The sequence below is a fragment of the Periplaneta americana genome, chromosome 13 (assembly GCF_040183065.1).
Source record: "Periplaneta americana isolate PAMFEO1 chromosome 13, P.americana_PAMFEO1_priV1, whole genome shotgun sequence".
Classification (NCBI taxonomy): Eukaryota; Metazoa; Arthropoda; class Insecta; order Blattodea; family Blattidae; genus Periplaneta; species Periplaneta americana.
In genome coordinates, this window is record NC_091129.1 from 138,446,178 (window position 1) to 138,460,129 (window position 13,952).

General features: G+C 35.8%; 1 protein-coding gene across 5 annotated transcripts in view; it reads left to right on the forward strand.

Annotated features, from left to right (window-relative positions):
- The window catches only part of LOC138712484 (eukaryotic translation initiation factor 4 gamma 3-like), a 291,440-nt gene that overhangs the window by 233,160 nt on the left and 44,328 nt on the right, over positions 1-13,952 (forward strand). For all 5 annotated transcript variants that reach the window (XM_069844352.1, XM_069844354.1, XM_069844355.1 and 2 more), the window contains one exon: positions 12,366-12,589. In XM_069844352.1, the coding sequence (XP_069700453.1) occupies positions 12,366-12,589 (224 nt within the window). The remainder of the gene's footprint in view (positions 1-12,365; positions 12,590-13,952) is intronic.

Here is a 13,952-nt window from a genome sequence, read left to right on the forward strand (position 1 = left end):
GGGAATGTGATAACATGCTGTAGTTCATGTAAGAATGAAATATGAAACGGCGTACTATTTTGTCATGGTTGTGGTTGCTGTCTTAACTCATTATTTTGTCTTTGCATTTTATCAGTGTTGTGAGTTTTGGAAATATTTGATCAAGTTTATGAAGTTTTCTGTGCGCGTATTTTGTAGTTTAATAATTTTTCTGTCGTACAGAGTTTATTTTGTGTGTATTGTTTTCATATTATTGACGTTAGTTATACGACAGGCAAAAAGGGTCGTGCAGTGGTACATATTGTGTGCGTGTACTCCATGTACTTTTATTTACTTTGCTTTGTAAAATATTCGGATTTTTCGTGACGTGGATTTATGGGTTTCGAGATTTTTAAAAGACGCTTATACTGAGAAAATAGATTTAGTTACATTGTCTCGTGTGTCGGGCGATTTCTTCTAAGCTATTATACATTTCAGTTCACATACCATCCACCTATGAAGAATAATTGAAGCACCCACGTGCAATAGTGGGGTAAGTAGATACTGATTACATGCATACTTACCCTATTATTGCACGTGGGTGCTCAATTATGAACATGTTTACTCTCTCACAAACAATTTAAGGTTTATGGCATTATATTTTTTCAGAGATTTCCGATTCGTCTTAGAGACGTTCATTTTCACTTCACGTGTTTTAGACTACACTTGATTCTTCGTAGTATCATACTGTGGTCTTTGGAATTACCGGTACTGTATCTTGATAGTATTATACTGTAGTAGTATTTCGGAAAAATCACAGTGAACTATTACCAGAAGAGAGTTACTCTAAGTCTAATGATATGTCACCTTCAATTGTTTACATAGGACTGTAATGACGTCGTTAGAAATCCCATCTGTAAATAGGGTTGCACTAGCGAAAGCAGTCGCTGTTTCAATTGATTGTTTAATACTGACATTTATCATACAGAAGTCTGTTGTAGAGATCGTCGTAGTAACATGAAGTTGTAATTTTGACTGTTTTACAAGACGATAATCTGTGACGAATTTTGAGGATCGTGCGAAAGTTATTTTAAAATGTCGAAAAAGACTCCAGACCAAAGAACATTTTTTTTTTTTGGTACTACAAATACTATCGAATACAGTAATAAGTTCGTGATTTTACTTCCCGTCACCCAATACTTTTCACAGAATAACCTAAACTATTCCTTTGTTGTACGCAGCCTTGAATGTATGTATCGTCGTCGTATTGTCCACATCTGTTGTCAGAATCAAGAGAGATTCTGTTAATGCCATTGCCGGATGTCTCTGTTTATCTTCCTTCTCGCCATTTCTCTGTCGAATCTTCTGATGTTCTCCGTTTCTCATATTTGTGTTTCAAATATTGCAAATGTTTGTTATACTTATTCAGGTAGACTTGACCCATTATCCTCTGGAACTCTCGACAGATACGTTTTAACCATTCAGTCAACATACAGTTGTGGTGAGACACATAAGTTAAGTTTGCTCGAGAGTTTATTTGTTAATTCATTCATTCGTTCTTTCTCAAGGGCAGATCTTTCACTGCAAACCCAGCATTCTCCAATCTTTCTTATTGTCTGCCTTTCTCTTAATTTCCACTTACGATCCATATATCTTAATGTGTCTATTATCTGAGTCTCGTGCTCCGAACTCAGCTCGAGAGTTCTAGGTGCAAATTTCTGGATAGTGATTGTCTGGCTGTCTCCATCGCAACAGCAAGAAAGCATATTTCTAGTGCCACTGGAGGTAGAGGTCATCGTCGAATGAAGTCATATTTCGACAACAGTCGTGTTTTACATGTAAATGGTCATCCGTTCGCTCGTGACGTCTGATGTGGACAATATGATGGCGATACATCCATTCATTGCTACCTATAGCAGTTGAATATTTATAGGTTATTCTATGGAAAGTATTCTGTGCCGGAAAGTAAAACCACGTGCTTAGTTCTCTATGCTATTCGTAGTATAAACGTTTAATTAAAGAAAATGCGAATCCTTTGATTTCGTTCTTCTGGGTAATTACCAAAGCATGCGATACTATTCAACTGTTGAGGGGAAAAAGCACTTTAAATTTTTTAACTAAGTACTAACTCTTAGAATAAAAAATAAAAATGGAGAGCGATTCCGTACGAGATGGGCACATGATGTTTTTGATGAAAAATTACCCGAAACGCTTAGGTTTTTGGTAGCATGTCGTTTAAAATGTGTGCATTTATAGAGTGTAAAGATATTTTTGTTTTACTTAATAGACTAGGTTGAAAAATAGGGAAAAGTGACGATGCATATTGTCCGTATCTCGCTTGGTTATCCCCATACCGAGCGTTTCTCAAACTATGGTCCGCGGACCACCTGTGGTCCTCGAGGTCTGCCCTTGTAGTCCTTCAAAAAAGACAGAAGAAAACATAAAATACAAACGAATTGCGTATCACACTATAGCTGAAAATCTCAGAGTTTGTAAATGACATATGACAATCGCCTTTCACTTTTTCTCCCAGTACTGACATTTTATGAAATTTATTTACCCTACCCGTCAATCGACTTCCCACTCTACTCTCAGCAAAAAAGAGGGATTTAAAGCACTATGAACGTGGTGTTTCTCGCTGTCTTTTCCGTCCACATCTGGCGCCGTGCCTGTAACAGGACCAAAGTACCGAACCTTTTCATGTATTTATGACTTTCTTAATAGTTTGCACATTGAAATGGTCACGTACTGTACGTCGTACATCAATAATATTACATGCAAAATTGCATCTTTACTTGTTGAAAATCGGGCATGTTTCTGCATTAATTTTTTTATTTCTCTTTTTGCAGATGACGATATAAGAAATTTTCTTCTATTAACATTAACTTAATTAGTTAATACTAATATAAAATGGAATCAAATTAAATTTAATTAATTATTTCTACATTAAAATGTAAGTACATTGATATTAAAATATGCTACATAAGTGATTAATTTGCTTTCGAAGGGAACAAGAGTAAGATGGTCCGCGGAACTGTTCTGACTTAAAAAGTGGTCCCCACTTCAGAAAAGTTTGAGAAACGCTGCCCTAACCTAACCCATAGTCCTCTACCTCCTGTAACTTATATATCTTCTCATATAACCCACTCTAACCTTGTCAACAGTCGTCAGCGTCCTGTTAAGAAAGGTCATTAGTAAAGTTTTGCGATGTCTCTATACTTTTCGCCATTTTTCAAAATACTTTCCACCGCACTCAGTACACTTATCCATTCGTCTAAACCAGTCATAACCAACTTTGTCATTTCTCTTCAGTTTTACACACACCTCATCCCATGCTGGCAGAAGCTCCTCATCCACTTAAAACGTCTGCCCTTGAGGTTCACCTCTGGGAAGAGTCCAGAGTCACGTGGAACAAGATCAGGGCTATATGGAGGATGATCAAGTACAATCTGTCCTGATTTTGCAGGAAATTCTGATGAGATATCTTTACTGTGGTGTAGTAGCCAACTGTTCAGCCACGATATTGGCCGGAGATTCTTTAGTCTCTGGATGACTTGAGACAAGCACTCTTAACTGTACCACTTAGTAGTCACCGTGCTTTGTGTGCTTCGTGTACAATTCGCTACACAATGCTCCGCAATCGTACTCCTCTTCACTGGTCTGCTTCCTCACAGTCATTGGCACACTCTCGGTTTTAGGCTTTGGTTGTAACGTCATAATAATAAAGTCACATCTCGTCACCTGCGATGGTGTTCTTTACGTTCTGTGATTTCTCATTTTCAAATTTCTTCATTTTCCACCCCCTGTTGTACGCTACGTGTTCTTTGCTCTTCAGAAAGATTGTGTGTGACACTCTGAGACTTCAAAGCTTCCTCACGCTGAGATGATCACGCAAAGTCTTCTTCTTCTTAACAGCTGATGCAAGAGGGATATGGAGATTCTCTTTCGCCTGTTGGTATATGAGTCGCCTGTTCTGCTAATCATTTTCCTCGATGTTTTCCGTTTTCCTCAGTAATTTTTTTCTTAGAGCCGTCGAGAACGAGGGTCTCCTTATACTACCAGAATATTGTTCGCTGTGGATCTGGAGAGTCTTCACCCAGCACAGGAGCAATTTCCTCCCTGCATTGGTCAAGTGTATCTTTCTGACATTAAATGAAATGACATGCAGTGATGTAGTGCGTCATTTAGTTTGTTAGGTAAATTATCCAAACACAGTTATGCGTCTGACAACAGTTGTGTTCAAGGACTGAGGGCTCACCATTGTAGCAAGTATACTCATACATTATAATCCAGCTTAAGTCCCTTTAAATTAGGTATATTTTATATTTATATGTGTGTGTGCATACATACGTGTTCTGGCAGTAAAGTGACGACTATTGAAATAAAATTGATACTGTTTTTCGTACATTCTTGTGTGTTTGTATTAAAATTGAAGTTCTCTCACCTTCTTTGTAAATTTATGGAATAATATTGACATTTCTGTAAATATTGCAGATTTAAATAACAAAAATAGCATATAGTGGCGAGCAGTGACCCAAAATATAGGTGAAGCAATTTTCTAGATTATTATTGCTGCTGCTACTACTACTACTACTACTACTACTACTACTACTACTACCACCATCACTACTACTACTATCACTACCACCACCACCACCTGTTGACTCATATACTGCATCATCAGTTCATCGGAAGTTGAACTATATCCTTCCTTGCGTCAAAAAGACAGTGATCACCCGATCATTATCCAAGAAATCTTGAGTATTTATGTTTTACCTGAAACTACACCATAAAAATCGACCATACTGTTCTAAGAGACTTTTTTTGGGAATTTGTAATTGTATGTTTGAAAATGTTCATTGAACAGTAACTGCAGAAACTGAAGTTGTGAAAGTCTGAAATCGCGTGTCAAGATGATTGTCTTTGTTGTCAGTGATTTCGTAGTAAACACATCTATATTTGTTTCTCTTTCTGACGGTTTACCAATTTGAAGCATTGTTTCCTTATAAGTATGTTCGTAATCGTCCATTAAAAATGAGATATAACGGTGAGTTTTACGAATCTTATTCTGACAATGCAAAATATCACTACTTCTACTCTGAAGAATGCTGAAGAGGATATCAGTGTAGAAAAATATTTGAGAGATATGTTAAGTAGAAAGCAAAATTCAAAATCATTTAGCGTTTATCTGAATTGTGCTCGTTTACGGGAGAAAGAATTTATTTTTAAATTTCTCGTGGAGGCTCTAACATGGCCGAGAATACATCACATAGTTCATTTGATAGGGTTAGGTATCCTTGAGGAATAGTTCCATCTCGTTGGGCACACATTTGGAAGCCTACAATGTAGAAACTCGTCCAAGATCTTTGTGTGTTTAGAGATCTCGCGGAGAATGCTGCAAGTCGGTTAAGCATGCAAAACATTACGTTCATGTATTCGATTTGCACTCTGAGAAAGAACGAGGTTTAGCACGTGTACGTAACAGTGCATAAACAAAGCTTCTGGATGCGTTTGTTTTATGCGACTCTGAAACTCCATTGAAATGGCCCACCATGGTAGCCGCGCCGTCGTCGTATGCTTCGGCTTCTAATTTCTCGTCGCAGTTGTACTTCGATATTGTTGCATTACTTTTGCAATAACTCGAGCATAGTGAACTGATGTCTTACTTACGACTTTTAAGGAACCCGGAGGTTCATTGCCTCCTTCACATAAGCCCGCCATCGGTCCCAATTTTGTGCAAGATCGATCCAGTCTGTACAATCATATCCCACCTCCCTCAAATCCATTTTAATATTATCCTCCTATCTACGTCTTGGCCTCCCCAAAGGTCTTTTTCCCTCTGGCCTCCGAACTAACACACTATATATGCATTTTTGGATTAGTCCATACGTGCTACATGTCCTGGTCATCTCAAACGTCTGGATTTAATGTTCTTAATTATGTTAGGTGAATACAATGCGTGCAATTCTGCGTTGTGTAACTTTCTCCATTCTCCTGTAACTTCATCCCTCTTAGCCTCAAATATTTTCCTAAGCGCCTTATTATTAAACACCCTTAACCTCTGTTCGTTTCTCAAAGTGAGAGTCCAAGTTTCACAACCATAAAGAACAACCGGTAATATAACTGTTTTATAAACTCTAACTTTCAGATTTTTTTAGAGCAAACTGGATGATAAAAGCTTCTCAACTGAATAATAGCAGGCATTTTCCATATTTATTCTGTGTTTAATTTCCTCCTGAGTGCCATTTATATTTCTTACTGTTGGTCCCAGGTATTTGATTTTTTTTTTTTTTTTTTTTTTTTTTTTTTTTTTTTTTTTTTTTTTTTTTTTTACTGATATCTGAGAAACCTAAATATCGTTCTTGTATTTCACTATTACAGACAGCTTAATTCAGTTGACTCTTACATAGAGGGATGCCGGATTAACGAGAGTACTGTATTACTGAGAGTACTTAAAATGTTATTAAACTTAATGTTACAAGCTGCTCCAACCACTCCACTTGAACTTCTAAATCGAAACTAGAACGTTCCACACGTGACCGGTGCGTGTATATGTATATAAATACTGTATGTTCGTGTATACGTAATACGGTATAAGCGCAAATTTCCCACAAAACTATTACTGTAGAAGTGATAGAAAGTAAACTATGTAGGAGGACGCCGGAATAGCGAGAGGCTAGTGAGGATCATATTCTGCTGTGTATTTAAAAAGTTACGTGTATTACATTCTGTTGGTAGAGATTTCAGATTCATGGTGACTGCGAAAAGATAATGCTTGTTTATCAAGAAAACATACGGCTTTAAGAAATTCTCTGTTGCGTTGAACTTTCCGATTATGAATGGAGACTCCAGCGCTGATCATCTAATATACTGGGTGTTCATTTCAAAGTGTGTCATGACGTCACTGTTGTTGAGTCACCGATTTGAAGCGAGTTTCAGCTTATATGTCAGAGAAGTTGCCTATTATTCAAGGCGTTCTTCAATCTGAACTTGAGAACGTGTATGGTATAACTTGAACGTCGTAGCAACAGATGACGGCCTGTACGGTCTATGTGCTACCATAACCTCTTTCGAACTGTGTTTTGCGCGGCCAAGTCGTACGCAGGGTATTTGTTATCATCGGTTGCGTACGGTAACATTCCACAACACAAATTAAATGCTCCGTGTCCATGTTGACAGTCGAAGTTAATGTCAACAAATACGGAAGTAATCGTCTTAACCCTCTCCCCATATCCCGACAGTACGTATTTCCAAACAGTTCACATTCCTACCACTACCGGCGTTAGCGTACGAATCGGTACGTACTCTTCAGAATGAAAGCCGTACTTGCTAGGCAATTTCTCTCGCATTTAGGTAATACGCTTCTGCGGAAGTGTAGGAAGATTGAATTCTCTAGGCTCATCGGCTAGCCACATGACGGAATACAGCAAGCCATGACACACTTTGAACTGAACACCCAGTATAGTCTCTATTCTGGTTTCACGAAAACTGTTGCTCGTAAATGACGTACTGTACTGGCCTTTATTGATTTCACCAAATTTTCTTGAGTTAAACCAGTTTCTGTCTCTTCTCTCTTTACTAAACAGTTCCAACAAAAACTGACGCTAAATTCAGAACTAACCAGCTAACCAATTTGCATATATCGTATTATGTACTAGACTAAAAGGGCCGTATTCATAGACATTCTTAGCGCGGGCTTTAGGTGGATGATCAGCGAACTAACGTTTTTCGTATTCATAAACCAATGTCAGCGATATGATATGATATGAATCCTGTTTAGCACGCTCATAGCGCGGGCTAGCGAATTGTCTATGAATAGCACCCAAAGTGTCTAGTGAAGTTTTTGTTTTCTGAATTAAATGTGGCGTTGGTCTGTATTTATTATTTCAGTTTTTCTGCGAATGTCCGCAATGAAAGAGGTGTAACATCTTTAAATAATAACAAGGGGTCTGATTCTGTGTGCTTATTTTACCCCGATTTCGGTGGTTAAAATGGTTTGATTTCGGTAACTATTTGGGGAGGGGGAAGAGAGACAGAAGCTAACAGAAAATTGTTTGCGTCATTAATTAAATTCATAATTCAATTTCATTCGACTGCCTTTCTTGAGCTCACAAAGGCGGTTGTTGCGGGAAAGAGAAATAACTCTTGTCTGATTGCGCTGCTCCCTGGAAGTAGTCTCTGAAATAATGCGTACATTGTTGCCATATGTCACACGTATGTAATGCTGAACCGAAAAAAAAACCTCGGAAGAATATGAAATTCGCTATAAAATGACGCAGTAATAATAATCATAATAATTCGAGAATGTATTCATATTTCGATATTAGAACTCTATTTCGGGATTTGTCGCGAGATTGTTTTATCCGCCTATTATTAATCAGAATCACTTAATTCTTAGAGATTAAAAAATCTCTTGTATCTAGTATGTTGTGATTTTCGCGATCTCCATAAATACCCGGCCCTGGTGTTGACGTTCCTTGAAAGAAGCCGGCACAGGTTCGGACAGGGTTGTCATACGTCTGTATATTTAAAGATAATGTCCCATATTTTCAAGATAATAAAATTTCTGTTTTACCTCAAAGTCTTTAAGAAAAAATTCGTGAAATTTGCATTTTCTGAGGAATGAGTACCATAAAATGTAAAATTTAGGCTTGAAAAATTACAGGATTTCTTAATGCTAAAGGGCACTTTGAGAAATTGATTTTTCTTGGAAGTGTAATACTAATAAGCTTCATGTTGGCATTGAAGTTTGAGTCATATTTTATATAGCATGGTCTTATGATGAATATTGTATCATTAAAGATTCATTAAAAATCTTTAACACCGATGAGAGCAAAGATGTTGGTGGGGATTTTAAAAAATATGGGAAATGAAGTACCAAATTTTAGTAAATTAGTAAGCATTTGTTTAACCATACTAGCTTCAAATGCATTTGTGGAAGAGAGAATCTTGTTAAATTTATATACACTTGTTACAAAATGTGTCTCTGTTAGTGATAAATAGAAATAATATACAAGATATTATGATTCAAATGCATAGTTTTGTGTTTTGAATAACAATGTTACAGACATTGTGTTTTAGAAAAAGAATGTAAAATGCAAATTAATGTAACTGTTTCGGTTTGTTTAAACTTCATCAGTGCTGTAGATTTCTTAAATGTTGATTATTCGTATGTTGAAAACCATTATAAGCTTGTGTCCTTATTTAGATATGGCAAATCTGATTTTGAGTGTTTACGACATTGATTGAAAATGCGGCTTTAGTTTGTTTATTAAATGTTGTAAACGATGCAATTTTTTCTGCATAATTTGAATTGTTTATACGTTAAAAACCATTTCTAAGCTAGTGTCCCATATTTTGATCTGAGTTATCTGCCAATCTCGGGTTCGGATTTCCTTCTCTTTCGGAAATAAATTTTGCGAAATAAACTAAGTTATCTTCAAAAATATTGTATTGGTTACTTTAATTAATTTAATGTGATTGTATATTGTAGTTTTTACATTCGTGCATGTTTATATTGCGCGTTTCTTATTCTGGTTTATATAAATAGGACAGTTTTGAACTTTAAATGTTTATAGCAGTAGCGTAATTAGAGTCTCATTTCTTTTCACAGAATGGCAACCATTCAGTCTAAGAGGAAATCGAAATAAATTAATAATCTCGTTACATTAATGCATTTTCGATCTGCTTAATTACTTTATACCTAATATATATCTTATGTTTTGTCTTAGCTACTAACGTTTATATTTATCTTCTATTGGTTGGTGCATTTGTTTCAAAAATAATTTGGAATCACAAAAATCTATTGTAATTTTGTTTTTGTGGAGTGAGGCAGGAAGCTATGCTGCATTGGCTGTGTGCTCTGCCCCTCTCTCGGTTTTGCTAGCTATATTTAGATGTGCTTCAGACTGAATGCTATTTTGATCTGGGTTGAGACATGTTGCTTGTGTCTCGGCTTTATAGAGGTGTGAACATACAGCTACACTAGAAGTTGTCTACCATTTTTATTCTGGAATGCATTAATGTTGCTGTATGTTATGTAAAGAATTTAGTAAAGATAAACCTTTTTTTCATACATTTGTGACTGGCATATCTTAATATCTCATAGTTTTTTTCAATTTTGTATCCTGTCGTTCTTGAAATTTCATTACTGACTGTTGATTATTTTAATTCACCTGAAATTATTAAAATTTCAAAATGAAAGATAAGTTTATTGTTGCCCATTATTGATGGAAGACCCAGTGTTTGACATTCATGAAAGACAATTCATATTGTGGGAGAGAACGGAAGTGGACTATGCGGTGGAATAATCATGTGATTTCAGTAACTCGAACAGCAACAGACAGAATTCTTGCAACTATTTGTTTTAAAACTTCCCCAAGTGTTCAGATTTACTTAGTTCTTGGAAAACGTAAGATTATATCTAAGAGATATTTCCTGCTGGGTATAAGAGAAGTATAATTATGCATGGAAATCTTAAGATTGATATTTGATATGAAACTAACTTTGCCTGTACACAATTAGCTGTTAGAGTAATTGTGACTACGGATTAGAAGGTCATGGGTTCAATCCTGGGTGGTAACGGGATTTTTCTTGTTGCCGAAACTTCCAAAACGTACCGAGATTCCATCAGTTTGCCGTCATATTGAGTACTGGGTCTTTCTTGGGGGGGGGGGGATGGTGCAGACCACACCACCTTGTTCTAGTGCCAAGGCCAAAGAAACATGAAGCTATTCATTCGTGTGTGTCCCCCCCCCCCCCCGCGTCTTCATGGCATATATGGGGGTAACATATCTTCCTATACCCAATCAGAATGTTGGTGAATGTGGGATAATTAGGTCTACATGAAGGAAAATTCTGTAGTTGAGCACAGGATATTTGAATCATTAATTTGTAAGTTTTAAGTTTATAATTGGAAGTACTCCTGCTTGTAGTGCCAGTAAAAGTGGGAAACTATGATCTTGAACAAAAATGGGAAATTGTTGAGATGTTGCGTTTGTAGTTTCAAAAATAATTACTTCGGAAAAATGAATTAAGTCATGCCCATTCAGTGTTAGAGCAACACATGCTAAAAAAAAAAAGACGTCTTTGTTATAAATTGCAGATATATCCAGGAAGGTAGAAGTATTCTACCAAATCAAAGTTTTTCATTTACAAAGTTCCTCATCATTTTAAGGGAAAATGTTGTGTGTTATGTGTGAGCAAGAAAAAATTGTATTTAGTGTAGATTAGTGTAGAAACGCGAGCTCTTTGGGGGAAAAAAAAGTACTTTAAAATGAAAGTTAGGTGTGAAAAAATAGATTCACATGAAGTGATTGTAAAGCTACTGTACAGAAGTTGATTTTCTGTTTTGCACTGTATACTACACAGTATTGACATGAACAGTCATCTTGTACCCTGATCACATGAGAGAGGGCGGATCTGGCCATTGAACTCAATCCCTATAATGACTAGTGATTATATGAAATTAAATAATTCTTTGTATTTTCCCCTCATGCAATCTTGGAAGTCCTGCCATGCCTGCATATTTTCTGGCCCACATAAAAAATGAAACGGAATGTTATGAAGATGCATGCTGCAAATGATATTGCTTGTTTGTAGTTTTTATTATTTTGTGAACTGTTCTCTCGAGAGACACGCAATTTACTATATTAAAATAATATGATAAACTTTCGTTTCCTGTATTTGTTATAATCCCAAAAGTAAGTAAGTAATGATTTCACTTACAAATTGTAAGGTTTGAGTAGATGCATGTAATTTTGAACGAATTTACTAAAAATATATGGAATATGGAAATATATGGAAAAGTATATGGAATATGTGTAATTCAGAAGCAAGACATACATGGACTACACTTACACATCATTCTGTTTAAAAATGAGAACATAAGTCTATTTGTACTTAGTTTTGCACTGATTTATGATTAATAGTTATAAGTGTATTGTAAGCATTGCTGTTACTCTCTGTTTAGAAACATTGCAGTGACGAGTAATGTGAATGTCGAAATACATATATCAGATCTCGCTTCATTAGTCCACATTCATAATGTGTTCACAGTCGGGGCAATCATTGAATAATTATGTAAAACTCTGCTCAGCTCTGTCGCCTGATTTCTGGCAGAGGGTGGGGTGTAAACAGGACTGTAACAAATCAGTAATTAAATGTAGAAATTAATTTGTTTTTAATCATGAATTTCTATTAGTCAAACTATTTTATGCTAATGCTAACTTCATCTCATTTCATTTATTAGTTTATATTACGTAAAAAATAATGAAATTTTCAGACAGTTCTTGAAGTTGAACGCCATTGTGTGTTTTTCGATTTCAAAGAAAGACTTTACATAATTTTATTAAAGTGCTTCTCTTTAGTACTATACTAAACTTTTTTACTTCTCGTTTCTGTTGCAGGTAAGGCGTCGCAACGCTCGAAGTCAAAACAGTCGCGCCACCATAAGATGCGCGACCGTGACCTCAACCGGAAGGGAGCTGAGAAAGAGGGTGGTTCGGATATGGATGCCTTTGTGGAGCCTTCATCTGAGGAGGCAACTCTTCCTGTCCTTCCGGTGGTACCTTCTCAACCATCGGTGCCAACAATTCAGTCGAACAAAGTAGCTGACAATCAATCTGTAAAAGTAAGTATTGTACTATTGTATGGGATATTGAATTTTAAGACGACATGTGGTGTGTAAACTCGTATAAGTTAGGGATAATAGTAAAATTAATTTATTTAATCTTTACGAATTTTTGTACTTATTAGATGCACATTTTTATCCTTAGAACACATCAACCTTTTTTTGTTAACTTTAATTTGTTCTTCTATTTTCCATGTAGATATTCACAAGTGTTTTATTGGTATTGAATTAATAAGCTCTGAGAAACTATTCTGAAATTTCGTTCGTTGTACAGAATTGAAATAATTTCAAGATGCATTTACTTAAAAAGCTGTCATATTGAAATTATTTAATGTGAATTATATTAATTGTGCTAGTTGAGTGACAAATTATAACTTTGATAAGGTATTGAGCTTATTTTCTGCATCCTGCTATCGTCAGATATAAAGAAATGTCTTCATGAATGGTTGTAGTTAATCGTGAGCATACATAGACTGCCTTCTAGGAAGTACCTATTTGTTTCCAATTTCATTATTCATAATTAATTAATTTAATATTTAAGGACAATGACATTTGTTGATAAATTATTTCAAATAGGGCAAGGCAAATTTTACATTACTGGAAATGCCATTTGTCTGTACTTTGTTGCTTGCATTTTACTTCTTTTTTTGTGAAGAATATCCATAGGTTTTGTCTGAGATATAAGTTAATTATTTTAACCACTTCACAGTTAGCAAATAGTACCACCTTTGTATTGAACTCTTAAACCAGTTTAGATATTAATTGCATAATGAGAAAAATGTGCCAGACTGTGTTGTGTTCGTAGCTATGCAGTCAAGACAAAATATGTCCAGCCAATATTATCGTCCTAAAGATGGCAGGTTCGAACCTCATTCACTGCAGCTTGTGGTAAATGATGACGGAGGGCCCATGTAAAACAACCAGTGTAATGGCACGCATGGACGCTGAAAAAAAAATTATTTGGATAAAAATATTTTAAAAGATCTAACGTCTTAAGCTTCATAAAAAAATTAAATATATTTACTATAATTGGCTAATAACATGAGCTGCTGCCAGGAAGTCAAAAGAAGGATAGCAATGGCCAAGAAAGGTTTTAGAGTCAGTCTATAATAGTGAAGTAGAATTTAAGACTAAAATCATTCTTCATAACCAGAGTTTGCTCTGTCAAAGTATGTGACGCGTCTGTGTTTCCTAGATTTTTCATGTATGTGTTACTCTAAATGAGCTGGAGAACATAAGACAAAAATTGTTGCAGGGGTCCATTATCTGATCTATTTAATCTGTACCTATTACAGCCCCTTGTAAAGTAGGGAAAAAATTAATAATAGGGAATTAAAAGGAATATGTATATATAATAGTGTAA